General features: G+C 40.3%; 1 protein-coding gene across 1 annotated transcript in view; it reads left to right on the top strand.

Moving 5' to 3' along the window:
* nsmfa (NMDA receptor synaptonuclear signaling and neuronal migration factor a) overlaps window positions 1–20954 on the top strand; it is a 35483-nt gene extending 14529 nt beyond the window's left edge. Inside the window, 12 exon segments of the mRNA XM_061080349.1 lie at window positions 1244–1316; window positions 4431–4499; window positions 7990–8042; window positions 9400–9489; window positions 12419–12549; window positions 13163–13246; window positions 13455–13488; window positions 14470–14540; window positions 14667–14746; window positions 15093–15195; window positions 19429–19504; window positions 20857–20954. Coding sequence (XP_060936332.1) covers window positions 1244–1316; window positions 4431–4499; window positions 7990–8042; window positions 9400–9489; window positions 12419–12549; window positions 13163–13246; window positions 13455–13488; window positions 14470–14540; window positions 14667–14746; window positions 15093–15195; window positions 19429–19504; window positions 20857–20954 — 962 coding nt within the window.
* Window positions 20955–26937: the final 5983 nt, after the last annotated feature.

A 26937-nucleotide genomic window follows, 5' to 3' on the forward strand; every position in this document is an offset into this window, starting at 1 on the left:
AACTCCTCTGAACTGCAATAACTCCACCAAACCAGCACCCTGGAATATTTGCATATTTGCACCAGCACCATAACAAGCATATTTGAATATTTTCACTACTGCACAAATTCAACATTCAAAGATATATATTTAGATGTATATATTTTATTTTCTATTTTAAATTTTTGATATTCTATTTCATTGTTATTCTATTTTATTCATTTTTATTCTATTTTATACTATTTCTATTTTTATTTTATTTTTTTGGGGTTGAAATTACTGAGCATTGCTCAAAGAGAGTGTGTGACTCAAGCATTTCATTGACAGTGACTACTTCATGTTATCTCTGTTCATTTGACAATAAAAATCTTGAATCTTGAATCCTGAAAACTGAAGTACAAAAAAGTCTGCACAGTAGTGATCAAAGTGTGGAGTTGCGGTATCAAGATCCTGCTGATTTATGGTCTTGACCAATCACGAGTCAGTCTCAGCTTCCAATCATGAACTTTGAAACCCAAATTACCAGAGAAATAAGCATTTGAACAAACATTTTAGGAGGTGGAGGTTATGATGTTAGCCACAAAGGGCTGATCCAGATGAGTTGGCTTCACTTTTGTGGAGATGTCTTGTCTACCATCGTTATATAAAGTCTATGATTAACATGCTGAAGGGCAATGAGATCTTGCTGACGACTATTTTCTAAAGAAACATAAAGGATCCATTTAATCTGTTTGTGATGGTTTGAACTGAAGTATTAACTCAAGGCTTCTTTTTCATTTTAAGGCCCATTCAGTGAAAAGGGAACTTATTTAAACCTTTAGTCCACATTTAGTAAAGAATAAGTAATACATGTTTAATTCTAAGTTGCTTTACTTTGAAATAGAAGTCAAATAAGCTCAATCACATATTGTTTGGAGTAACACAGATTAAAAGTGAGGTAGTATTAACATTTTTTTTCCGAGATACTTTTATCAAATCTATATCCTCTCCGGTCTGGTGGGGACTGAGGGCTTGATGTTGGATGGTACGTGGTGGTCTGTAGTTCTGACTCTCCGTCTCCCCATCTCTCTCCCCTGCTGTCTCTTCCTGTGTGTCTCCCTCTCGCCATTTGTGGAGTGGTGGACTGTCGAGTGCCGGTGCCGTCACTAGTTTTGTGCTTCCATATTTCTACTGTATGAATGACAAACATTCGCCAAATGTGGCAGATTTCTCTTTACTTTTTTCCACTTAACATCGGTATCATCATTTCTCTCTGTGATTGCAGAGGACACCAACTGGTTCCCCAAGGAAAACATGTTCTCCTTTCAAACGGCCACGACGACCATGCAGGCGTGAGTGTTTTCAAAATTACATGTACACAAACATACAAAGTTAATGTACCATACCTGAGTTTTTGCATCTTTAAGATCATTAACTGTAAATTGCATACTTTACACTAGCTCCCACCATTTTCTACGTCTTCTTAGAATTGACTTCCTTCCCGCCAGCATGACATTGATTTTCAGTTCACTCAACTATAAAATCAGCCTTCAGACCCGTGAGGCTTAATCCAACAGGACAGTCCATCATTGTCTCTCTTTTCTGGGGGGGGCTAATGTTAGATTATCGATCTGTGGTAATGCAGTAGAAGGCAGGATTGATTTTAAAGGTTTTCATGTTGGTGAATTCAAGGAGCATTTGACACCATCATTGTTTAACTTTAAGATTTGTTTTTCCAACAAATAGGCTATAGGCAGAAATCAATTATTTACTAATTAGTAATTAAACCCCCAAAATAGAGACTTTGAAAATGTCAAGGGAGTACATGCCTTTTGTATTACATGGGCTGAATCTAAAATTAGCTATTTTTATCTTTCGCCTTTTTTATTGATGGACTGACCAAGGTGTAGTGCTGTATCCCTCAGTGTCCGTGACTGACTGACTGAGTGAGGAGGTTACACAATTGGTTAACCAGCAGAGTGTAGGAGTTTTCCCATTAGCCGTTGCTTACAATCACATACTCATATTTTTGTGTGACAACAGAAACAGAAACATGTAAATGAGAAAAGCTAAATTGGCAATTTGTCTGTATATACTGTATATGTGTGCACAGAGAGATAGAGAAGTAAACAGAAGGGGCAGGAACCAGCTGACACTACGTAGATGGCAAATACGATGTGGGCAAAGTCATGAATATGCTAATTTGATTCCAGAACCGTTTTTAACTTCGCATATTGAGACCTATACCTAGTTCAGACTGAATCTTGTTATTCATGAGGGTAAAATAATGTAACCCTCTTTTTGTCTTTATCTCATTATCGCCCAGTTCGGTTTCTCGGACTCATTTTACACTGTTGCTTAAACTGCAATTTTTCTTTCTCTCCTCTCCTCCTGCTCTCTTATTATTCTTGGGACCGTCACACAGGATATCGTGAGTATTATTATTCCCAGCTTGCTTTTTATTATTTTATTTTTTTAACCTCGCTTTCCTCTTGTCCTTAACTGCTGTTCCCTAACTTAATAGCTACCATTTAACTTTCATCTTTGAGCTGGGTAAAGGACAGATAAAAGGGAGCTTTAAAGGTCTGAGGGTGTTTGTGTGTAGTAGGTGGATAGGTGGCTGTGAGTCTCCTACTATTATTGGGGAGGAAAAACCTTTGTTTCAAAATATGTGTTTTTCGAGAATAATCTTTCATCTAAACGTTACGGATTGTCGGGGTAAAAGCCTATTCAGCACAAACAACGTCTCAAATATCAAACAGCCAAAAGGGGGATAATTGAGTTTCAGGATTTTCAAGAGTAGGGGATCAAGTCCAGAGAAATACACTCTGCCAAGCTCAAGTCAGGAAACATGTCCATCTAAATGACGACTGACCTAAAGCCTGTAAGCTCACATGCGCCCAATCAGTTTGGCGCACACACAGACTCACAGACACACACAGGAAACAGCAATAACTAGAGGTTGGCCATTTAAGACTTTTGTGGCTGTCGTGCCTGTGCTGTAATCCCACTCCACAGACATCACTAATTATCACTGAATCTATGCTGGCAGAGTTTTAACCATGTTTGGCATCGACTGTGGCAACTGGCTATGGAGGGATTTGTGAAGAACAAGTATTTAAAGTGCCAACATGTGATCCTTAATGCCGTCTGGTAAATCCATTTCACCAATCGTACTTTCAGAAGAAATCAATGCAGCCAGTTTTCAGCCATGTATAAGTCCGATGAAACCTTGAAGCACACATATCGAGCATTAACTTCTGTGTATCGCCTTGCAGAGGAGTTCATTCAGCCATCAGATGAATGCTAACAATAGTGAATTGCCAAGCAAAGCCTTGACATTTCATTCTGCACATCCCCTCCTCCAACCGCACCTTGGCTAACCAAACCCAGCTAACCTACACTGCTCTAACCTCTAACCTCTGCAGACAAACTATGATTATTGGATTGTTATAATTATGAATCTGGGAATATTCTATAAATGGAGTTTGTTCACACTAAGAAAAATATGGAATAACACCAATACTTTTCATTAAGGGGAATAGCTTCTTTCTTTTGCTTACCCAGAGTCAAAGTACCCACAGTAAACCTGCTGAACACAGAACTCATTATGTTTAACCTGGTGGAAGATGCTGCTTCTCTAGCATTGTGTCTGCTTTGGACAATTGTTAACCGGCTTCACAGGGTTGTGGGTCTACACATTCCCTGGTCAACTGCAATTAAATCTGTTGAAGACATAACCACACATTTGAAAGTGCTGCCTTTCACACTGTGTTGGTACTTTGACACATGGGAGCCCAGTGTGAACCTTGAGGAATCACTTTCCACTTCCAAATTAACAGATCATGATTCTCCAAGTTTCACAGGAAATGAGTCAAACGCTTCTACTACCACTTTTCTGCCTTAGCAAGTGGATTATAGCTTTATCATATTAAATGCATCTTCGAAGTATTAACACCATGCTGTGAATGAGATGTATTAGACCCCCAGCTTTGGAGTTTAAGTACTTTTTTGAGTGGAGCTGCTAATTTAGCCCACAGACCCCCAGCTGCTGAATTAAGCTAGCGTAAGCTAAAAAAACTCAACATATTTAAGGTTGAACATGAGGATATAAAAATCAAGCATCCATGGGTGGCTCTTGGAAAGTATGAAGAAATATATGAACTCTCCCTTTGAGAAATAAAGCTAAGAAGCTACATGAGGTCACAAGATCCGTGCTTCTATTGGAAGATGGGCTATGCCACATGCATACTGACACATCTGTGAACAGAAAAGAAGATTTAGGCTGGTGATGTGATTTGACTCTCTGGTTTTTATGGTCAAAGCTAGCCACCTTCAGCAGCCCCCCCTTCACAGCCCAGCAAACCCTGCAGCTAAAAGGCCTGGCATCAGCCTCCCTGCACTGCCCTACCCATCGCTACGCTAGCATCCTCCCTCTCTCATCCCTTTAATACTGTGCCACGTCCTGGCAGGGCTTTCCGGGGATTTGTTCAGAGAAAAAGGAGAGAGAGGGAGCAGGATTCGGAAGAAGTCATCCAGAGGTACGGAGCGTCCCCTGCCAGCCTGTGTTCTGCTCGAGTGCTGGTTTCTGAGCCGGGTTACTGGCCACGGCTCCTTTGTCACTCATTTACAGCCGTGTCTAATCTGACTAAGCCAGAGAGTCAGAATGTGACACTCGAAGGTGCAAGCACATCAGCGGGTCTCATTAGGACCAAAGAGGATCTGCATACTGGTTGCCTTGCTACAGTGACCCGATGTGGGCCAAATTTGTTCTGCCAGCCCCAGTGAATTGGATTTTTATTCCTCGACAAAATTGAAAAGATCAACTGGAATGGCTCTCAGTGGAGCGCATACCTCCGCCAAGTCCGAACAATCCTACCCATGATTGTCTAGCTCTTATAGCAGAAGTATAAAGAAAAAAGGAAGTGGTCTGATAAATAGAAATAGAACAAGAATCCTAGATCTGCTCCTTAATCCACACCAGGGTTTTATAGGCCCCGTCCCTCTACTAAATTTGGAGCACTACAGTTTTAGGAGTTTAAAAAAAAAAAAAAACAGATCAATAAATCAACAGACAAAGATTAAAGCATAACCTCCTTGGTGGAGGTCAATGGACACATAGTGTATTTGTTGTTTAAAACATAAATATACTCATACTGGTTGATAATTTGCACCAAATCTGTATAAATGGCTTTGTACAAAGTTTTGAAAGTTGTGTTTCAGAACACGACATTCAAGTCAGAAAAATGTTTGACAGATGACAGAGTGAGATTCTCTAACAGGTTATGACGTCAATGACAAGTTCAGATCCCACTCAGACCCAGATGCCCTGACACCCAGGGGCAGATGGTGAATGTGACACTGAGCGGTACATCTCAACTCCTCTGACATCTCAGTGTCGTCCATCTGCAGTGTCAAAGTCATTAATGCTGTTTAGGTCAAAATCTGTGATTTGAACATTTGTGGGAAAAACAGCGAAACAACTTTTAAGAGCAGCAGTGGCTCATTGCACCAAATTCCACTGGAAAAATCTTGTAGTCAGCTGAAACCATCAAGAAAAGGTATCTCTTATCAGACTACATTTTTTATTATCACCTAAATAGCTCACTTTTTGCTTTTCATGCAGTTCCTCTTACTGTTATTTTCTATAAATACATTCTGCAGTGACCTGTTTACCAGGACAGAGATATTTTCTCAGACCTTCACTGTTTGACAAACTGAGCATCGACTGCATCACTATAATCAGTCATTAAATGGCCAGAAGTTTTTAAACTATTACTTCCACATTCACCCTTAATAAAAAAGCCTCCAACCTCAGACTGGGAGGTTGGAGGATGAAGAGAAAGTCCCCACATCATTAAAATAAAGAGCAGTAATAGACACTAATGACAGGATGGAAAATAGGAAACATCACATATAAAAGGTGGCAGAGGACCAGAAACAATTTATGTGATCTGTAAACATCCCTTTAAAAAATCCAATATTTGTGTCATTAGTAACATCAGGGGAAGCTTAACTTATTTCAAACTGTATGATAGTAAAAAAGCCCATGGCATAAATAAAAGAGGGAACAGGAGTAGGAAGTAAATGTGCTAATAATAATATTAATAATAGGATAAAATGTGGAACTAAACATGAAAAGCAAAAAAACTGATGGGAATTAGTTCCAGAAAGAGTTGAAAGCGGAGAAGAGGAGGACCTGTCAGATTGTCTTCAGCTGGATATGAAGGTGGACACGCTTTCTCTCACGTTTCCTCTCTTTATCTAAATCTCATTAACCGTCTCCGCACCTTTCATCTGTAGTTAACTGAGGCTGAAGGACTCGACCCTCGGGGTGAAACCTCCGTCTGATCAGTGTATCAGTCTGATTAAGATCTCTTTATCAAAGCACAGATTAAGTATCAGTGATGTCCCTTATCTCTCTCACTCCTATTTGCTTCTATTTTAAAGCATGAAGCGATTAGTATTTGCTCGTAAAATTAGCTTTTAAATTCGTTGTCTGATGGCCCATGTTAGCTCGAGAGGTAAATCAAGGACAAAGAGGCTCCAAAGACTATTTTTCTATCCCATTTTATGTTTCTTCTATTTTTATCTTGGTTCTCTCCCACCAGATAAACATGGATATATGCGTCTCGCACACACACACACACACACACCCCACATGCGGGGATCATTAATCATGAGCGTGTCGGTGAACCACAGATGTGTGTGGATGTGACATGGGAGGGAGGCAGAGAGATAAAAGGATGTTTATCTGGGACTCTTGCATAGAACATCATGTCAGGATTAGGCAGCTAGTCACACAGAAATAAAACTATGTAAACCCTCCTGCCTTGTTGGTAGTAAGACGCTATATTGAGTTCAGGTGGAAGATACAATAATATTGTGAGATGTGTAAAGTTATTAAAGGATAATACAAGACAGAAAATGTTGCAAACTCATGCTACCTCCACACTATGGCATGTTAGTCAGCAACAACAGTGTTTCCTTTGATAATGTAACACCTAACCCTAATTCTGATGAGGGTTATATCCCATGTTTCCAAATGTATCAGTTTAATCATTGCAAAAAAAGATAAATTAACGGTTCTGCTCCTTGGATAAATATATTGTAAATTACAGTTTATGCTTATACACATTTAGCAGGCTGCATTCTGGGAATATTGCCCCAGAGGCAAATGAAATAAATGCCTGTGATGATTTGATATCAGTGTAACATTAATCTCAGGAGCGATAAACAGATCTCACAATTACAATCTTGTTCCATCAGTCTGGGTTTTCTGATGAATATAAATATTTTTCATTAGCCGGTAATTAGCCTCGCTGAAATGTAGTAGTCAAGAGTCTTTTTAATATCTGAAATTGATTAAAAAGATAAGGCCTGTGCAGAGAGAATGAAAAGTTGGTGTAGAATCAAATTATTAATAGACTCAGTTAGAGGCTGAACATTGTTACTGGCTGATAATGTAACAGATGATTCATTGTCTGGTAATTGAAGGGATCCTTATCCAAAGTGATATTGTTACTCTTATCAGTCTCAATATCTTAAATATAACTTCTACTTATCACACCCATGTTGACTACACACCATCAACTACCCAACATCTCACCTACCTGGAAAAAGTAAAGAAACATATACACTCACAATTCTACTCAGAAAATAAAGTGTGATGTGGGTGTTCTCAGATCAGGACCCTCAGCTGAAGAGGGGTTCCCTTTGGCTCTTGTTACATGAATCCACTCTATAAAAGCAAATAAAAAGATATCTTTACAATGTGGAGCGTTACACCCCCACTGCTCCTGTGACCGGTGTTTTCCACTCACGTTGACGTGGAACTGGTATATTTAACCGTTATGTTCTCTTTTTAAAAAACAGTCTTTCGAAAATAGCAGCTTGACACTCCTCTCTTTTTGTCTCGTCTTGCTTTGTCATCTCCCGCCCACCCCCTCCCTCTTTCCTCTCCTTTACATTTTGGTTCTTCCCCGGCTCCCTTCGGTTATCCCTCCTCCACCCTCGTTTCTCTGCCCACAGGAACTTCCGGAAGCATCTTCGGATGGTGGGCAGCAGAAGGATTAAAGCACAGAGTGAGTCAGATGTTTCCGAGTGTGTGTGTGTGTGTGTGTGTGTGTGTGTGTGTGTGTGTGTGTGTGTGTGTGTGTGTGTGTGTGTGTGTGTGTGTGTGTGTGTGTGTTTTTGTGTGTGTTGCTACATCTGACTGTAATGTGGTTCACCCCGCTGTCATCCGTGTTTATCCTATTTCTTCATTCCTTTCTGGTATCCAATGGTTTTTTCTGCATGGCACAGAGCGCTGCTGCTTTGCTGGGCCTGGTGGGGGACACTCTGTTGCATTTCCCTTGAGGATTACATGTTTATCAGTGTGTTTTGTAAGCCAGAAATATGAGGATGTGCATGTGTGTGTGTGCATGTGTGTAGTGTATGAATGTGAAAGTGTGTATTTGGTCTTTTCCTGTTGCATTTTCAGCCTAGACAAGGACGCTGAATGATTTGTTTAAGAGGCAGAAAGAAAAGTGGTGATTGGTAATGATGGGAGAGTGCGAGTCTGTGTGAATGTCTGAAAGACTTTTCTACAGCAGCAGAGAACAGAAATCTGTAGTTTCACTGTATATAGATGTGTCTGTGTTTTTGTGACTGGTCTGTCATCTGTTAGTCTGTCCAGTGTTTTCACATTTTAATGGAAGGAAAATGGCAAATGATAGTAAGAAGGTTAAGAGGATAATTCAGGCCCCGATGGAGAAGAATTCGGGTTAAATTAACTTTTTTGTTTCTTTAAAAACTGGTAAATCAACACTTCTGATCTGTTCTTTCAATGTGGGCCATTGGTTTGCAAGAAGAAGCTTGCACTTGTAAAGAACAAGTTTGTATCAGCAGCAAAATGGAACAGAGAATCGTTCTTGAGGATAAAGGAGCCTGGAAAATGACAGAGGGCAAAAAGACTGGGGCCTTGAGGGACACTGTTGATCGACCGTGTCGAACACTTTTAAATAATCTAAAAATATTCAACGAGCACAGAGATTAGTGTTCAAAGCGAAGCTGATTTTATCGACGAGTTGTAGTTCCGTAAATCAAGAACAGTCCTTTAAATCTGTGCGGATGATCACACAGAGACGAATGAGCAGCAGCATGTTTCATAGAAGATACTTGTGTTAGCGTATTGTATATGTGTGTGTTTGTTGGACAGTGTATATATGAAGGTGTTTGTGCGTTTGCCTCCAGAGGGGATGGCCTGTATGTAAACTATTTGTGCACTTGTAGCTGCATCCGCATTTGCACTCTTCTGTGGTTTAGGTGGTGAGTGAATGGAGGAGACAGCCGGTTTGCGGGCTCGTTAGTGTGAGTACGTCAGTGTGTGTGTGTGTGTGTGAGAGAAAGTGTGTGTGAGAGAAAGTGTGTGTGTGACCCTCTCTCCCCCGCCTGCACTAGCATTCGCTGAGCGTAGATCGAAGAGTTTCAGCCGCTCCTGGAGTGACCCCACCCCTGTCAAGACTGACTCTCCAAATGAACCCAGAGACAGTGAGTTGACACAGAGTTACGCACGTGCATGTACACACACAGACACACACAAACAAACACACACGCAGATGCTGACACATACACACTTTCTGACACCTGCAGCAGGTTGACATAAATGGTGCAAATTAAGGCTTTAACTGGGGCAAGCAAATCTACAAACATACACTTTGGTTATTAGTTTAGCAAAAGTTGCGTGAAAAGCAGAAAAGTAATTTAAATAGGAATGAAAAACATCCAGGGTAAGATTCACAAACAGAACAAATTTTGAAAGCTTGCAGGAGCGACCTGTTTTACAGGAAGAGGTTTAAGGTTTGCTACTCTATTTCTAGCACGTCCACTAAAAGGTGACCTGGACCTGTGAGAGCTGACCTGTTAAACATCCAACCCTGCCTCCAAATGTGAATCCAACATGAACTCAAAATCACCTCAACTGTGGTTAACAGTCCTGTTAAAGATCTTTCAAAGTCTATTTGGCATCTTCTCATGTGATCATAACCTGTGAACGCAGCCGTAGCGAGAGCTGTACGATCCCATTTTGAACTGTGCACAGTGTGGTCATAAATTACTGATGTGTCCCTGTGTGCACTCACATTTGGAAAGGCAGCTTCATTATAGCTCAAGTTTGCTTTGTGCTTAGTCAGTGTCATTCATTAATTTTACAAACACATGTGGCTCAGGAGGAGCTGAAAGCCACTTAGCAGCATTTGGCAGCCATAAAAAAAAAGCTCTTGTAATCAACACCTTCATAAGCATTAGTCTTAGAGCAGAGCTGAAATGAGGCGTTTGCATAACTTCCCATAATGAATGTGAATAAGAAAATAAAAAGCAGAGATATACCAATTCATTTTTTGACCTGAACCTGGATATCAGCAGATACCAATACTGATACCAGAGCTCTTTCCACTGGAGTATTCATATTATTTATTTTTTTTGTAGTTTTTTTTGAGTGTGTAGGATTGTGTAGGATTACATGAATACTGCACTTGTTGTTAAAAATGTATTATCAACTACAAAATGTCTACACATGAGGTCATCAGTAATAAGAGAATGGGGACTATTGGGTATCTGAGCTGTTTATATACTAAATAATATATTAATTTGTACAATATGTCAGCTATAGACTTAAAATTACATTATTCTATATCAATAATTTCTAAAAAAAACATCAGAACTATTAAATCTGGATGGATACATGAATTGGTGATGTACGATAAATAAATGAAAACAAAATAATTCTAGTGGATACAGACACGTATCCACTAGCACGGATGATATCACAGAAAACTGTCATGTATGTCCTGTAGACCTCTCTGCTCTGAAGAGGTGACCTTTCAGCTTCACAGTTTTCCAGCTCAGTTCCTGGCTTTGACACACTTTGACACATGAAGACCCACTAACATGAAACACAACCTCACACACTCACAAACTGACCGTCTCTGCTGTTGACTCTGACCCTGTCCATCTGTCTCCACATGACCGTGGGTCTTTCTTCAACTTTGTGGTGCTCTCTTTCTCTCTGTGAGTATGTCTTCCAAACTGGTGTGCGTGTGTGGCGTGTGTGTGTGTGTGTGTGTGTGTCAGTCCGACTGTGTCAGCTGTTACAGATGTTAATGTGGAACCTGGTGTATTATGTATCTCTGTGTCTCTACAAGGCTTGGAGCACACACACTGTTTGCATGTGCCGTTTGTCCGTGTCCATGTCTGACTTGGTAGTTTTATGTTTTTTCTTCACTTCCATCTTCAGTGTTTCTTTTAATCAGAATGTGATGGGAAAATAAATAACCTGTTGATGACAGACTAATGGTGATGTTGATGCCTCTCCCTCCTTCCTGAGGGAAAGGTGTTGTTCCGCAGAGGAGTGCCATTCATTTCATTCCCTGTCTATCATTTCCCCTGCATCCCCCCACCCCCCCCCCCCCCCCGGGAACATGCAGTTTTTTTTTTTAATAGAATGTTCACCTATGTCTTTGAAATAGAGAACTTAGACATTTGTGAGTTTAAAATTGCGATATCGTCCTATATATTAAAAAACATTTTGCAATGAGTCTAAAGTTATCGACGTTATAGAGCCTTAATAAAAATGAAATGTAATTTAGCATTAAAGTTTAAAACTTGATTATGAATCCCTATTAAACATAAATGACAATATTGTCTAGGAAATGGTCATATTTGGTGATTTATTGTGGACCAACCCATAAATCAGTCGAGCTCTAGTCGTTTTCTGAGTTTGAAAATGGAAAACTAAGAGATTTAATGTTGAAAAAACAAACATCTGGACAGACATGGGTTTCCTTTTTATATTTTCTAAGTTTTAAAGAATTGATTCATCATTTGACATTTAAGGCTGCGGCTGTTGAAGCCATTTTGTAGCCGAGTCCGTACAGAGACAACAGACACGGCTCACTATTCACTGTGACTTTTATAAATGACAATAATGACCTTCGTCTTGATAAGCATGGTTTTCAATGCTGATTTATTTGATCACAGGTCTCATTTAGTTAACTTTCTCCTTCAGTGTGTCATATACATTATGATTATCAGAGAAGCATGACTTGATGCTAAATAGCACTTTCTCTTCCGAACAGCCGATCTCTGATCCCAGTTTTTTTTTTAATAACGTTCCTTATTAGTTCATGCCAGGAATCTCTGACTATCAGTCACTTTCATCTCCCTCTGCCAGCTGCCTCTGCTTTTTCTTCTCCCATCCGTCATTTTCTTATGTCACCAACATTATTAACGGCTCCATCTGTTTTTCTCTCCTCCACTCTCGCCTCTCTCCAATTCCTGAAAACATCCTCCCTTCACTCTCTCCCTTTTCTCTCTCGTGTCACCTTCTCCGCCTCCCACTCCAATCCAATCCCAACACTTCTGCCCACACGCTATTATCTCAAGTCACGTTCCCTCACTTGTGGGTTATATTCTCCTCCAGGTGGAGACCTCCAGGCCTCCTGTGGCACCCTGGATGAAGGAGGCCTTGATGACACTTCAGACTGGGAGGAGGAGAGAGAGATGGAGCGGCTCGCCTGCGAGGGAGATGACTTCATTCCTCCCAAAATCATGGTAGGAGGCCAAGATTGTAACAAGATCTGCAGATTATTGAATCAAATACAAAGGTCTATGATTGAGGCATTGGAGTATGAGTAGGGACACAGCAGGGACCTTACAGTATTACACAAAATCGTCCATCCCCGAGAACAATTATGTGACTTTTTAGTTTGGTGCATGGCCCATGAGGAGGAGGGGGTTTGTGACCTGTAATGCATCCAGCCACTAGGGGGCAATCAAGAGGATTCGAGTGTTAGCCTTACTTTTTGTGTTGTTTTACACATATTACAGAAAATAACCCACCATTTAAGTAAATTTAGAAAATTATTATTTCAGGATTGCATATTGATGACTGGTCTCGCTTTAATAGACCAACTCTTCACACTGTAACTTGATATTCACGTCATTCCCTGAAATCAAAGGTGTTATCCACTGTGCATTTTATATAGAGCTGCACTTTCCCCTGTGGGCACGAGGATGTGACAGAGTTTGTTCTCTTCTCCTTTCCTCCTTTGTTTAGCTGAAACTCTTCCATCCCTTTATTACCCCCCCCCCTTTCCCCCTTTTCCCCTCACATCCAACTTAACAGATCTTTTCTCTGCCTCTTCTGTTTCTCCTTCACCTTTAGCTGATCTCCTCTAAGGTCCCCAAGGCGGAGTACGTTCCCACTATAATCCGCAGGGATGACCCCTCCATCATCCCCATCCTCTATGTGAGTCCTACACAACATAGAAACATAGATAAGCTGCACAGAATGACGTGCATACATGACAACTCTGTCTCAGGGGCATACAGGGGCATACCAAGAATAATGTATTCATTTAGACTTTGGTCTTCGTACTGCATCGTCCGAATTGCAGTGTAGGTTTCAGGGTTTTCATTTTAAATAATCATGTTTTTTTGTGAATGCCTTTTTTCAGGACCATGAACATGCAACTTTTGATGATATTTTGGGTGAGTGTCTTCTGCATTTTCAACTGTGTTTATAAAGATCCTTGGTTGAGTGCTATTTGCGTAATCCTGCTAATTAACAAACGAGGAAACTAACACTTGTGAAAACATAAGCTCCTTGGTGGAGGTAATTAAAATAGTGACTAAAATAGGAAAAAATACATGAATATATATGAAGCTAAAAATATCACATATAAAAACAGTAACAACTGTTCACTTTTTTGAGGCAGTAATTTAATGCACACTTTGGTCCATCAGATTGAAGTTGTGTCACAAAGAAAATATAAGATGAACTGGTTAATAGTAGAAGACACATTGTTTAATATAAAAAAATGGAACCATACATACACAGAATGGGTTATTCAGTGTATAAAAGAGAATTGAAGGATGAAACCACTATGAATGGGAAATCTGTTGCCTTAAAATATGAACCTGAACCGTGGCTCAGTTTGCCTGAGGGGTGGAGTCTGAACTCTGAATCATACTCCAGGTGTAAAAGGTCAGAAAAACAGCTCGAGGCAAAACCTAACCTGCAATCTAATCAGAAGAAAAGCACAAAAAATTGCTGAGATCTGGATAATACGGTCTGTTGATTTTCAAACTGATTAAATCCTGCAAAACAACCTAAAAATTTAATAAAAAAATGTTTCTGCCTTCTGAAAATGAATAGTAAAAGGTCAGAGAAGATGAACTCAACTCTGCATGGAACAAAACTCACACAGAGTAACTGAAAGGATGTAAATGAATAATTTACATTCCAACTTTCCATTTGACTGCACGTCTTTCACGGACCCATTTTATTGTGAGGTGACATTTCTTGCAGCCTAAAGTACACACTGTTGAATTTAATATAAACTACATCTCCCGTTAATGTCTCTGACGTCTATTATTACACCTGCACTTGAACTCGGCCTCCGGGGATTTCCCTTTGTGTTCTGTCTCTCTCTCTGTCATCAATCCAAATCTCTTCTCTCCCTCTCTCAGAGGAAATAGAGAAGAAACTCACAGCTTACAGGAGAGGAAGCAAGTTCTGGAGGATGGTCATCTTTTGTCAGGTGAGAACCAAGGAGACGGAGGTTAACATCAATGTATTCCTTGCAGAATATGCTTTATTTGGGATATTTGGCGTGATTACTTCATATGGAATTCCCTGAAGTGTTTTACTCGTGTGTGTTTGTTAGGGAGGCCCCGGTCATCTGTATTTTCTGAAGAACAAAGTGGCAACATTCGCTAAGGTGGAAAAGGAGGAGGACATGAGCCAGTGAGTTATGTTCTATGTAGTTTGTCATGTTGTAAATCCCTTTCATACTTTCTGTCTCTTATATTTTCTTATATTTATATTTACTGAGACTTTTATTTCATCAATAATCACAATAATTACAACTACAAAAATTACAGAGTTGGAAGAGGGAGTCACTATTCAGCGAAGTAAAACAATAAAACATGTATTGGTGCTGGATAAACAAAATATGAAAGAACTTTTGAAAATATAAACCTCATTTTACAGATTCCATAGAGTCATGCATTTGCCTGAAATCCCAACCACTGTGGTTCTTTGAAAAAAAAAAAATGGCCGATGTTGAGTTAAGCCTTTTGTCTTTGTTCAGATTCTGGAAAAGACTCAGTCGCTTCATGAGTAAAGTCAACCCGGAGCCAAACCTCATCAGCATTATGGGATGCTACGTCCTGGGCAACCCCAATGGAGAGAAGGTATGTACACATAATCGCACGAGCCGTTTCCCATATTCTGGAGTTTTCCCTGGTGTGAGCGGGTTTTGGGGTTGGTCGCTTGACAAAAGCTTCAGTCATCATTGCATTTGTTAGTCCAAGGTTTATAATATGACCTCTGAACAGCCACCTCTTTGGGGAAGATCAGACGCTGCAGTAACTAATTTCAACTGAACAAAACAAGAGTAAAACAATTGTGTGGTAAGTAAACAGCTGTTAGTGCCAACGATAGCTTACCACCAAACCAAGGTACAGCAGAGGCACCAGAAACAAGTAGATCTGAACAACCTTGGCCGACTGCACACTCTTGACGCTCATTAAAAGCCCATCACAACAGTGGGAAAGCAAAAACTGAAGAAATAACACTGTTTCCAAAGACAGCAGGAATTGCTGTTGACACGAAAAAGGCTGAGCAACCTTCTCATTTTCAATTGCACACATGCTCGCAGCTCTGTAGCAGAATAAATACAAGAACACCAATATAATCAATGTCTACACAAAATATATAATGTCCATACATGTCAAATCTATTGAGGTTTCTACAATTCTGCCCCATTTAAAGGGGTTTTTGGGAGAATCTGAGGGTGTGTGGATTGTTAGGGCTTCTCGAAGCAAATGTGATGTCTGATATTCATTTAAACAAAGAGAATTTGACTTGATATGACTTCCTAGTTTCATAGTGGTAAATCTTCCCTTTGTTCCGTTATATCACAAAGTGGCTAAATGAGTTTTCTTATTATTACAATGTGATACCATCTGATAACATGCATCACATTTGCTTTGTTTTGTGGTTATATCAAGGGGTGAAATCTAGGTGAACCTTAAATCCGTTCAGTGTATGACAGAGTATAATGGCACCTTAATTTATGACATGTTAATCTTTTAGGCTTGATGTGCCACAGAGTTTCATTTTTAACCAGATGCCCCAGGTTTATTGCGTTTTGCTTCCCTATCTCATCTTTACACATATTCATGATTCCACCATTTCTCTCTCTGCCTCCTTTTGTCCTCGTTTCATTGTTCGCTGCCCTCTGCTCTCATATTTATGCTCTCTGCGTCTATTTGATTGATAATCTGCACACAATCCTCCGGGTTTTCTCCTTCCTCCACCTGTGTGACCATTATCTCTCTCTGAGTAATATTGTTGCTGGAAGTAGCTGCAGGGCACACATGTTGAGTGATGCTGCACCTCTATATAACTTGGCATGAGGAGACAAACCACATGGACAAAAAAACTCATTTAAAATCAAAACACAAACACACAAGCTGGCAGACACACAAAGACACAGGGTTTGTTCGACACAACTGTCTGTTCCAGTCATGTCTGCCAAAATGCTTAGTTATATAAAGTGGATCTCTCCGGGGCGGATGGGACAGTCTGCAGAACAGACTGCACATCAGTGATATCTCCGCCCCTGCAGACAGACACAATTGCAGTCGTTTCAAGAAAGCTTGATTCAAAAGCTACAAAATTGGTGTGTTTCACATTTTTTGTGGGGTTGTGGACTGTACGGACCGAGCGTCTCCTCTTCCTCTCACTACCCAGAAACAAAGCAAAAATATCCAGGACACAAAAGCTGCCATCTTGCAGCGATGACATCATTTGGACCCAGAGTCTGGCGCAGCAGCAATCCGGGCACGTAGCCGTGTGACTGAGGTCCTGCTAAGATGCATGCTCGACCAATCGCAAGTCTGTCTGTGGCTGCCATTAGGGGGCGATCAAAACTTTTGGGCTTCACTTTTGAGGAGCTGCCATGTCGTCCATCTTTACAGTCCGTGGTCTAGAGTGTTGTTCTTCTTCTGGGAAACAACAAACTTGTTTTCCACTCACCACTAGCATGTGGACACAAATTCAAAATATCTATTTGCATATTCCTCCACCAAACAATCTAACACATCATCACCAGCACAGAAACAACGAAGACATACAGGTCTTCAATTAAGCTTCACACAACTTCCTAAATGCAAATTTGGAAGTGAGCCATACATACAGAGTGTCTCAAGCTGCATCTTCATACACAAACACACTAATGTACATTCATATCTTGCATACCAAAAGTGCAGTTGTGCCCGGGGGCACTTGAATCCAGATATCATGCAGTAAATGTATATTTAAGATTATAAATATTGAGCCTGCAGCCAGACTGGTGTGGGCTGAAATCAACAGAGAGATAAGTGAAACCACCCCCTCTCTGTTTGAAAAGTAAAATCAAAATGGTTAATGCACGGTTAATAAAAGCACTTCACTAATATCAAAAGGGAGCTCATTTGCAATGCAAAACAGGAGATGATTTTGTCATGTTAATTCCCTGTTTCATATCATTGTAATGCATGTGTCGTCAAGTCAGAACTTCTTGCATTTCTCAGTTTGGGCTAAGAAATGGGTTTATTGGGTAAAATAAACTGGCTGATAAAAGTAGAACTACCACTCATGGGTGTACGCTGCTGATAAACATAAGTTGCAGGAAATTGGGTCAGAATATTTCCTTCTGTTCGTGAAACATGGCCAGTTATCAATAAACGCTGGCTGTCGGCCGGATGGACGGACATTAAAACATTTGCAGCACACTTCACAGTTTCAAGTCACGTCAGCGCCACTTTTTATAGCCTCATAACTATATAACCTTAACCCCGGATGAGGGATCTAAGCCATCAGACGTCTGGATCTTAAGTTATCAGAGAAACAAGCTCAGCGGCATAAAAATGTTGCTGCTGCTCTGTGATAAACTGGAAAGTAATGCTCACACTGAAATGAGGACAAAGAGGTTGCTCACAAGAGTGCAGCACTCAAATATTGAAATGTTCTAGTTAGTCTGAAGCACAGCTTGGATGCTGAAAAATGGAAACAAGGCTGGGGACGGAGAACAGCAGGTGAGCAGGTCAGAGAGGCGGCGCAGCCCAGCTCCCAACCAGAGACTTTCAAGCACGTTTTTAGTTTCATCAGCAACAAATCCTAATCTGTCTTGGCAGCAAGACGGAAGCCACTGAGAGCTTATATGAAGCCACCAGAGACAGGAGGAAATCTACAGTGTTATTATCACATTATTTGAGATTTGTTATTTTGCCTGCAGCTCTCGTCTGCGTTATAGACAAGCCCTGGCAACTCGCCACCTTCTTTTATCTTCTTTCAAAGGACTGCAAACACACGGAATGAAAGCAGCTTCTTCTTTACCCCCCACCCCCCCAGTTTAACATCAAGTGACAAACAAAAGGTGAATTTGGGTTTTTTGATATTTCCAGACAGGGAGGTACGGAGATCCCACAAGACTGAATCAAAGCGAGAAATCACTGAGGTTCAGTTTTTAATGTGCAACGCGACACATCAGTCACTGCAAGAGAGAGAATGGGAAAAAAAGCTCTACAATCTCTGGAAAGCTGAAATCAAACAGTGATTATGTCATTACAGCTCAAACTAATGACTATTTTGACAGTTAATTAATGCCCCTTTTTTTTTGTCTAAAAAATTATCTCATCTACAATGATATAATACTGAAGAAAAATTCATTTTAAAGGCGGGAACCTGACCGATTACTCTAGGTTTTAATCTCATATTAGCATAAATTTAGTTCTTGATGTTTTGTTGTATGAGAAAATAAAAACACTTACACGACCACAAATGCAAGATGCCAGGTTTACGGATCAGTATGTCATATACTTTATAGACTTGTTTTGTACTTATATTATATCAAACATTTAATTTTGGTTGCCTTTTAGTTGCATTATATCTTCTTTACCTTTAGTGGTGGTGGGTAGATTCTCATAGGCAATAGTGGTGAAGACTCTGACGCTGCTTCACAATGTCGTCTAACTATGTTTTTTTTGTTGCTGTATCGATTTAATGAGAGACCCAGAGGGGCCAGAGTTGTATGATATACGTATGTTTTCCTGTAATTTCCTGAGCAAGATTGTCTTTATAAAAAAAACGATATCCTGCTCTTTTGACAAGTTGTTTCATGCGAGTACAAAGAGGTCATATGGAGCCGAGCAGAAAACCTGTGCACCTCCTCTTATTTCTTCACCTGCTCCTAAATAGGAAGAATGTACATTCTCTTTGGCAGTAACGAGTCAGCTTCGTTGCCATTCCTGCTTCTGATTCTATATTTGTGTATTCATGAGCCTGTTGTGTCTGCAGGGGCGCCCCCCTCCCCCCCGCTGTGAGCATTTCCTAGTGCTGTAGGATTAATTGGACTTTGCTTTCTTATCTCGGCCCAACAGCTGTTCCAGAAACTGAAGAATCTGATGAGGCCTTATTCTGTGGAGTTCGAGTCACCGCTGGAGCTGTCTGCTCAGGGTGGGTCGGATTAAACATGCACACACACTCAAACATGGAGGTCACAAGGACACATGCACACAAAGTGACGCAACTAAACACCATATGTCCGGCGTGAACATCCGCAGTGAGGAAAGTACTCAAACAGCTGTTTCCTTATTGAACAATACGGAGAAAACTAATGACCCAATTAATTTAAGACTGTTTCAATTGCTGTTTTCTTCTCATTACAAACATGTTCATTCTGTTCTTATACACTTGTTCTCTGTCCTGATTTCAGTGGGTATTTGCCAAACACCCACCAGGAGAAAGTCTTGTTAATGTGCTCTACCTTTAAACCCACTCCTCTCCTCCTACCGGGTGGGAGCAGGGACATACTGTACGCTCTGGCCAACACTTTATAACTAAAGCATCCTCATTGTCCACCCAGATCCACACTACCTCCTCTGCAGTCCTTCACTTTCAGCAGAAGTTTTCCACAGAGAAATGTTTTCTCTCCCTTCCTGAACTCTTTTATAACAACAGTATCGAAAGAGAGCCTTCATCTGCACCCCTGAGGATTTAAAGATTACACGATATGGGCATTAATAGTATAACAAACAGAAAAATCTATTTACTCTGGTCAACATATAAACACAATTAAAAAGGAACCAATTAGGAGTTGATCAAATCAAACCAACATTTTGTCCCATACATAAGAACATTGACACCGTAAGTTTCAGGAAATCTCTGAAAATATTCAATAACAAAGATTTTAACATTGTCGCTTTCAAAATTTGCATATGCCAACAACCGCATGTACTCCAGAGATTTAACGTTCAACTATCTAAAAAGATGGGGGAAGCAAAGCAGGAGGGGAGACATTTTGACTCTTGCTCCCCAGTGGTCAAGCTCAAAGTTAGTCCAGGTCCGATCAGCTGCATGAATGTGAGAGCCGCCATATGTCAACCCAACCTCCTCCCCTTTACTTTCACAAGTGTGACATATATATAGAACACACTACTTCCTGCTTTGATGAAGAACATTTGCACTGAACAATATGCAAGAACTAAATTATCTAATTTTAATGCAATTACTACGATACTATAGTAATACAGCTACCAGCATGAGGAAATAAATGTAATTTGGCAGAGAGCAGAGATAGATGTATTTTTTTTTAAGCATAACACATTCACACACACACACACACACTGTACACATCTAATGCTAATGAGAAAACCTCATACTACTGTTTTCACATTATCTGTTGTGTTGTGTTTTTGCTGGTAAAATAGAATCATAACATCCTGCCCACATATTGTTCTTGGATAACAATGTTTTTCTTCTTCCTAAAAGCATAATTAAAACTTTTCTTGTCTCATTTACCGATCAAGGCAAAGAGATGATTGAGAAGTACTTTGACTTCCGCCTCTACCGCCTCTGGAAGACGCGCCAGCACTCCAAAGTCTTGGAGTATGAGGAGTTTTTGTGACGAAGACCCCAGGATAACAGGTGCAGGCCCCCCCTGCAGTGCCACGAGGAACCTGTTATAAAAAAAACTGATCCATTGACTGAACATCGCTCCACGTGTAGTGCTCCACCCATCAGCTCGATATAAACCAGTCACACACCTGCTTTCATCCCGGAAAGAGGGCTGGGGGAGGACGGAGAGGGAGGCTGGAGATAAACTCAACAATGCCTCTGTTCTTCATCACCTCCCGAGTCAAAGACAGACAAAAAAGGGCAGAGACTTTACAAATAAAAGAAAGAAAAAAAATGAGGAGAAAGCAGAGGACTGAACTCGCAAATCAACTCTCTCTGCTGCTCGAGTGAACGCAAGAGGAGAATCAAACATTCAAGCGTGTACAAAGAAGAAATATCATTTTCATCACACCTCTGTTGTACTTTTTGAAGCCTAAGTGCTTCAAGAAGAATCGCTGAAAGTCATTCTATCATATTATGGTTCTGTGTTTCAACTGGCCCCTCTCAGATAACCTGGAGACATGCATACATATGAATAACCCACATGCCAATGTGTGTGTATAAACAGCATTGAATATATTAGCATAGCTTTAGTCATGCAAATAATCCTCTATACGAAGATGATGATGCATCATTTATTTTTGATGTGCATTGTTGTGCAGTTTCATATGAAAAATACTTTGGAATAACTCAGGTTTTAGCCATGAAGTAATTAATCTGTTTGTCTATTCTATCAAGATATTGTAATCTTCATCTCCATCGCTTGGAACGAATGTATTATCCCTCTAGAAAATATCTTTTGTTTGAGGAATTGACTTTTATGTTTTTGGTTTTAAAAAAAAAAAGAAAAGAAAAGAAAAGTACAATGTGCAGATTTTGTGTGTATGTGTGCGTGCGTGTGTTTTCCATGTAAAAAAACAAACAAACATGCTGATATGTTGTGTGTATTTTTCTCTATCTGCTCCTCTGCTGAAGCAAAAAGAATCATCATCACCTCCATCTTCCATCTCCACACAATTATCTTTCCGCGGCGTTCGAGTTGACAGTATACTTCATGATGTCAAGTGGGATGTAACAGCCATCCAAGTGCTCCTGCCCCTGTAGTGTAGGAGTTGCGCCCATGATCCCCCCTGCTCCTCAGCGGAAGGTTCAGGCCACATAGCCAGTCCTTGTCAACAGTGTCAGCTGGTCTCACCTCTGCCAAACCCTCTTTGGCTCCTCTTAGCGGCAGCCAAAAACCAGCTTCTGCCATCCCTCTCTCTCTCCTGGGTGTGATCCAGTCAGAGGGCAGGAGCTCTCCGAATTTAAACAGATCTGCCAGAAGTTTAAGCTGTTAACAGCCATCTGCTGCCCCTGCCAGGTGTCAGCTAGTTAAAAGGCCAGAAAAGATGTGCTGAGTGCTTGAGATCGTCGCACGATGGACCTGCTGAAGCTTTCTCAAACCCATTAAGACTACAAATACTAGGGCTGGGACAAACAGATATTTACAATAAATATAATCGTGAAAAATCAGTTATGAAATGATTTTTTTCCAGAAGCAAGACAGGTGCACACCTACCGCTGAAGTCACAGCACCCATATTTCCTATAATTCAAGTGAATATAAAATGAACTTGCTCCGATGATGAAAATCCACTGTTTCCATCAACTGAGTTAGAGTTAGTTAACTAGTCTGCAAAGTGTCGTCAGAAGACCCTGATCTGCGATGATGCTCCTGGCTGTAATAAACAGAATAGAAGAATCAAAAGCTCAAGAACCAGAAACAAAATAAGTTGTTTGATCCCCGCCAGAAAACATTGAGGAAGAAACTAAACCATTTCCCGTAACCATCTAGAAGAAAAACATTGAGAAAGGGCTAAAGGAAAAGTTTTTAATTGGGCAAGTTGTTACTATTCTTTAATGTCAGAAACCTCAAACAACACCTCCTCTTCCTTTTCCTTTTTTCTCCTTTTAAAGCAGAAACCTCTGATCTGCCGTGTGAGTTAAATGTTTGCTATGTGCAATCATATTCGTAAAGAGGTGTTTCCACACATAAACTCTTTTTTGAAACAGGCAAAAAAAACACCTCAGGCAAGCGTAAAAACTTTTTGTGCAAATGAGTACGTTCTTTTTTTACTTTGCAGTTTCCATCAACCTTTTCACTGACACTCAAAGCACAGAAAGTCGACCCTGATTTGTAAAGGCTTAATTAACCATAAAATAAAGTAGACTTTAGACTGTTTTGTTCAACCAAACCTGGTCGGTCCTTGTCTACGGTGCAGTGAACAGGCTGTGATGGTGAAAAGGGGCAGGACATGATGAAAAGTGACATAAGAAAGGAGTTGAAGTCCTGCTTCATGCACCAACTGCGTACAGTGAATTATTTTTTTCAAGATCACTGGTGCAAATGGATTCTGACATCGATACAGTTTGAGGATATTCAGATTGTGAGATGATCTAACTGAGAAATGTAACCCGTCTCATTTAAATAAAGACCCTGATGATGGCTTGTTTCTCTAAAATATGAAACTGAGGTTTGTGCTTTTAAAAAAACGAATATTCCTCTTTTTATGTGCCCATAGTTTTTTGCTAAATCTAATGTAAAAGCATTCCCTTGAGAGGATTATGAGTGGTACCATCTTTTCAAATGATATTAAAAGGTACCGGCATTATCTGATAACAGCATTTCACAAACATTGCATTTGTTTTCCTGCTTTTTCTCAGAACACTGCGACGTCCCACAACACAACTCACTCACTGCTCAGACAATCCCAGCAGTGTACAGCCCCAAATAACAACAGGTCCTGAAGGTCCCATAGAATCGCTGCTATTACTAACCAATTATCAGACGGTGCAGGAGAGAGTTTACAGAGTGGTCCCAGCTCTAACATGAACACACACACACAAACAAATTCCAATACATGCAGTCAGAGGTTTTCTCCTTCTGTGTGTGGTAAGTGACAAATGCAAAGTTGCATTTGTCATTATTTGTGTGGATGTTTTAACATTTGACGCTTTGAGTGCAGATATTATTTGTGTTTAGCGTCTCACTGGAGTGTTTCTCCATTTCCCTGCGAGCAGAACTCTGGTTTTCATTCGCTCTCGCCCTCTCTCTGACATTGCAGCGCTGGCCTTCAGTTTGTCTGGCACAGACAAGTGTTCTCTCAGCCTGAGTCACGCATTACATGTTTTCACTACAGATTTAAAATTCAACACAAGCCATCATTGAGCCATTTTAATTCCAGCAGAAGCGCTAAGCTGCCAGATTCTTCAAAGATGTTGCCCTGAACAGCTGCTGGGTTGTAATGGAATATTTTTACTGGCATGATTTTCTGACCAGAGAAATGATCACAGGTCAGTTAAAGCAAAGCAGCGATTGGGTGGATTCTGTCGATTCTGGAACTTCTTCTTTGAAAAGGAAACGTCTTGCCATACAGAAAACAGAAGAACACCTCATGCAGCCTATCCAGAAATCAATGGCTATTATATGTTTCTTAGAATTATTGTGCTGAAATGACCATGATGTGAAGAGCACCCTGACTCAGGAGTTTGAGAGAGCTTTGTTGTTTTCTTCTTCACCCAAAACCTAATTAAAGATGCAAACATGCCTCAGTCTATGTTGCTTTATTTGCCGTTTCAAATATTGGTAAAATCAAAGAGAATACAAGAAAAGTGCAGATTGTTTGAAGAAATTATTTTTGCATCAATTTTGGATTAGAGAGCGAATTAAATATGCAAAGCGAGTTCTCTGACACCTCAAGCCTATCGTCGAAATAAGAATTAGCTTCTCAGGGCAAAGGCCAGTATTTGGAGTCAAATGTTTCTTGGCACAAAACACAACCAGGAAGGATCTGGTCCCCTGATCTTGTTCCTTGCCAACATATTCTGCATATTTACATCCATATTCTATTCATAGAGATTATATATCCGATATCTGACTTTTGTTTGATGAAAATGTGTAAAACTGAATTAAAGTCAAAGCCATGGAGACAGAAATGCTGTAGTTTGATAGGACTTAAGAGAAAAAAATACTGTTCCTGCACATTTCAATGACTCACACTCCCAATTATCATCATCATCATCATCCATCACCGCTACCCTGTTTACATGACTGGGCAGTAAACCCAACAACGTAGCGTAGTTCCTCATGTCAAACATAAGAGATGTAAACCCAGACAACTAGCATGGTCTTTTAAAACACCCACACTGGAATCAAACTGCTTTTTACTGCTCCCAACCAATTTAAAATGGCATGAATACAGATCACGTCATGTAAAACCGCAGAAGATGACATTGCCACAGCAGAGCTACAAAGGGAAATTCTGATTGGATGCATTTGTGTGTTACGATTTCTCCTTAAAATGAACTGGTGCTTGACAGGCTGTTGTATAAGTAGCTTTATATTGTATGGAGATTATGCAAAGCCATAGCAGAAGGGAGAAAGGTGGATAGTTTGAAATGAAGAAGAGAGGTGGTTAAATGCAGATTTCTCAGCGCTCGACTAGGAACCAAAACTCACAGTGCCGTCTCAGCGCCAGAAATGAACTGGAAACCCAAGGAGAAAGAGAGAGGGATACTATGCAAAAACAGTGTTTTTCTTTTTATGATTTTGTCTCAGGTGAAACTTAGGATGCAAAAATAAAGATAAGAAAGTCCTTTCACTGAAGAGGTACTTTTAAGGTGCCTTATCTCCTTGTCCCAGAAACGTCTTTATCCCTAATCTGCTGTGACTCTGCATCCTCCCGTGCACTGCGTTTCACCTCCATCTCCATTTCGCTCTCCTCCATCTGAATTAAAGTGGGGAATTAAGACATGCAAAATGGAGTTTGCAAACATCTCACACGATTAGTTAATATTCTGCTGCAATCCGCTTTATCCTTTATCCAATTTTGATCCCATCCATTTTATCTTAAGCCGTTCTCAAGGTTTTCAAGGTCAAAAAGCATCTCCGCATTGCACCTCCGCAGAGTGTACGAGGAGGCCATGCCTGGTTTAGCATTGATGAATATGGTGCTGTAGGACACATCCGTTATTAAGATGACTGGATTTGGATGGGGACACCACTGACAGCAACAATACTCAGACAGGCTGCTGCATCCAAACACTGATTGATTGGTATTGATAAGGGACCAGAAGGGTGCCAAGAAAACAATTCCCCGCGTCACCAAAGTGGTCTTTTGGCAGCGCAGGAAGAGCGTCGAGAAAAACAACACGGTGACCTGGCAAAAAGAAGTTTAACCAGCCGCAGCACAAGGTCATCAAGAGGATCCTCCTCGGCGTGAGAGTAAATGAGAAAAGACTAAGATGGCCACTTTATAGCTTTAATAGCCAATCTGGAAAATGTATTCCTGTGTGATCTCACATTAGAGACCACATTAGTATGAATGCATTTTGGGAAAGTCGGAAAGGTCATCATTTGCTCTTCTTCTCTTTCTTTTCGTATTTTTCTTACTGTCCTCATTACCTTCAGGTTTAGTCACACATAGCATGTTGTCCTTCTGTGGTAAATGGTTGTTGACAGATGAAAAGGGCAGCGTGGTAACAATAGACCTCTGAGAAAACACATTTCTCTTAAATTAAGAATGTTTTTATGGTTTTATAAATTGTTTCATAATAATATAGTTGTTAATGTTATCTTATATGAAAAATGAAGAATGTATTCATATTATTACTGATTTCATAATGCATTTCTCCTTCCTTGTTATCATTTGACGCAGTTGACACTTGTGAAGTGGTGATGTCGGTGAGTCCTTCACTTTGGGTCCAGAGAGAAATGTCTCACACATTCATGGTATCCATATGAATTCCTATGGACTTTTGCAGTGGCATGAAATCTGTATTAAGAACTTGTCGATGAAGCAAAATAAAACTTCAGCTTTTACGTTTTTTTCTTACTAAGCTACTATTAGAATATTACTACAGCACTGGAGGCACAGGGGACACCTGCTGGGAACTTGATGACAAGTAGAAAGTGAAACTTCACAGGACTGAGTGTAGTACTCACGTAGTAGAGTT

Source organism: Limanda limanda, chromosome 1, assembly GCF_963576545.1.
Source record: "Limanda limanda chromosome 1, fLimLim1.1, whole genome shotgun sequence".
NCBI lineage: Eukaryota > Metazoa > Chordata > Actinopteri > Pleuronectiformes > Pleuronectidae > Limanda > Limanda limanda.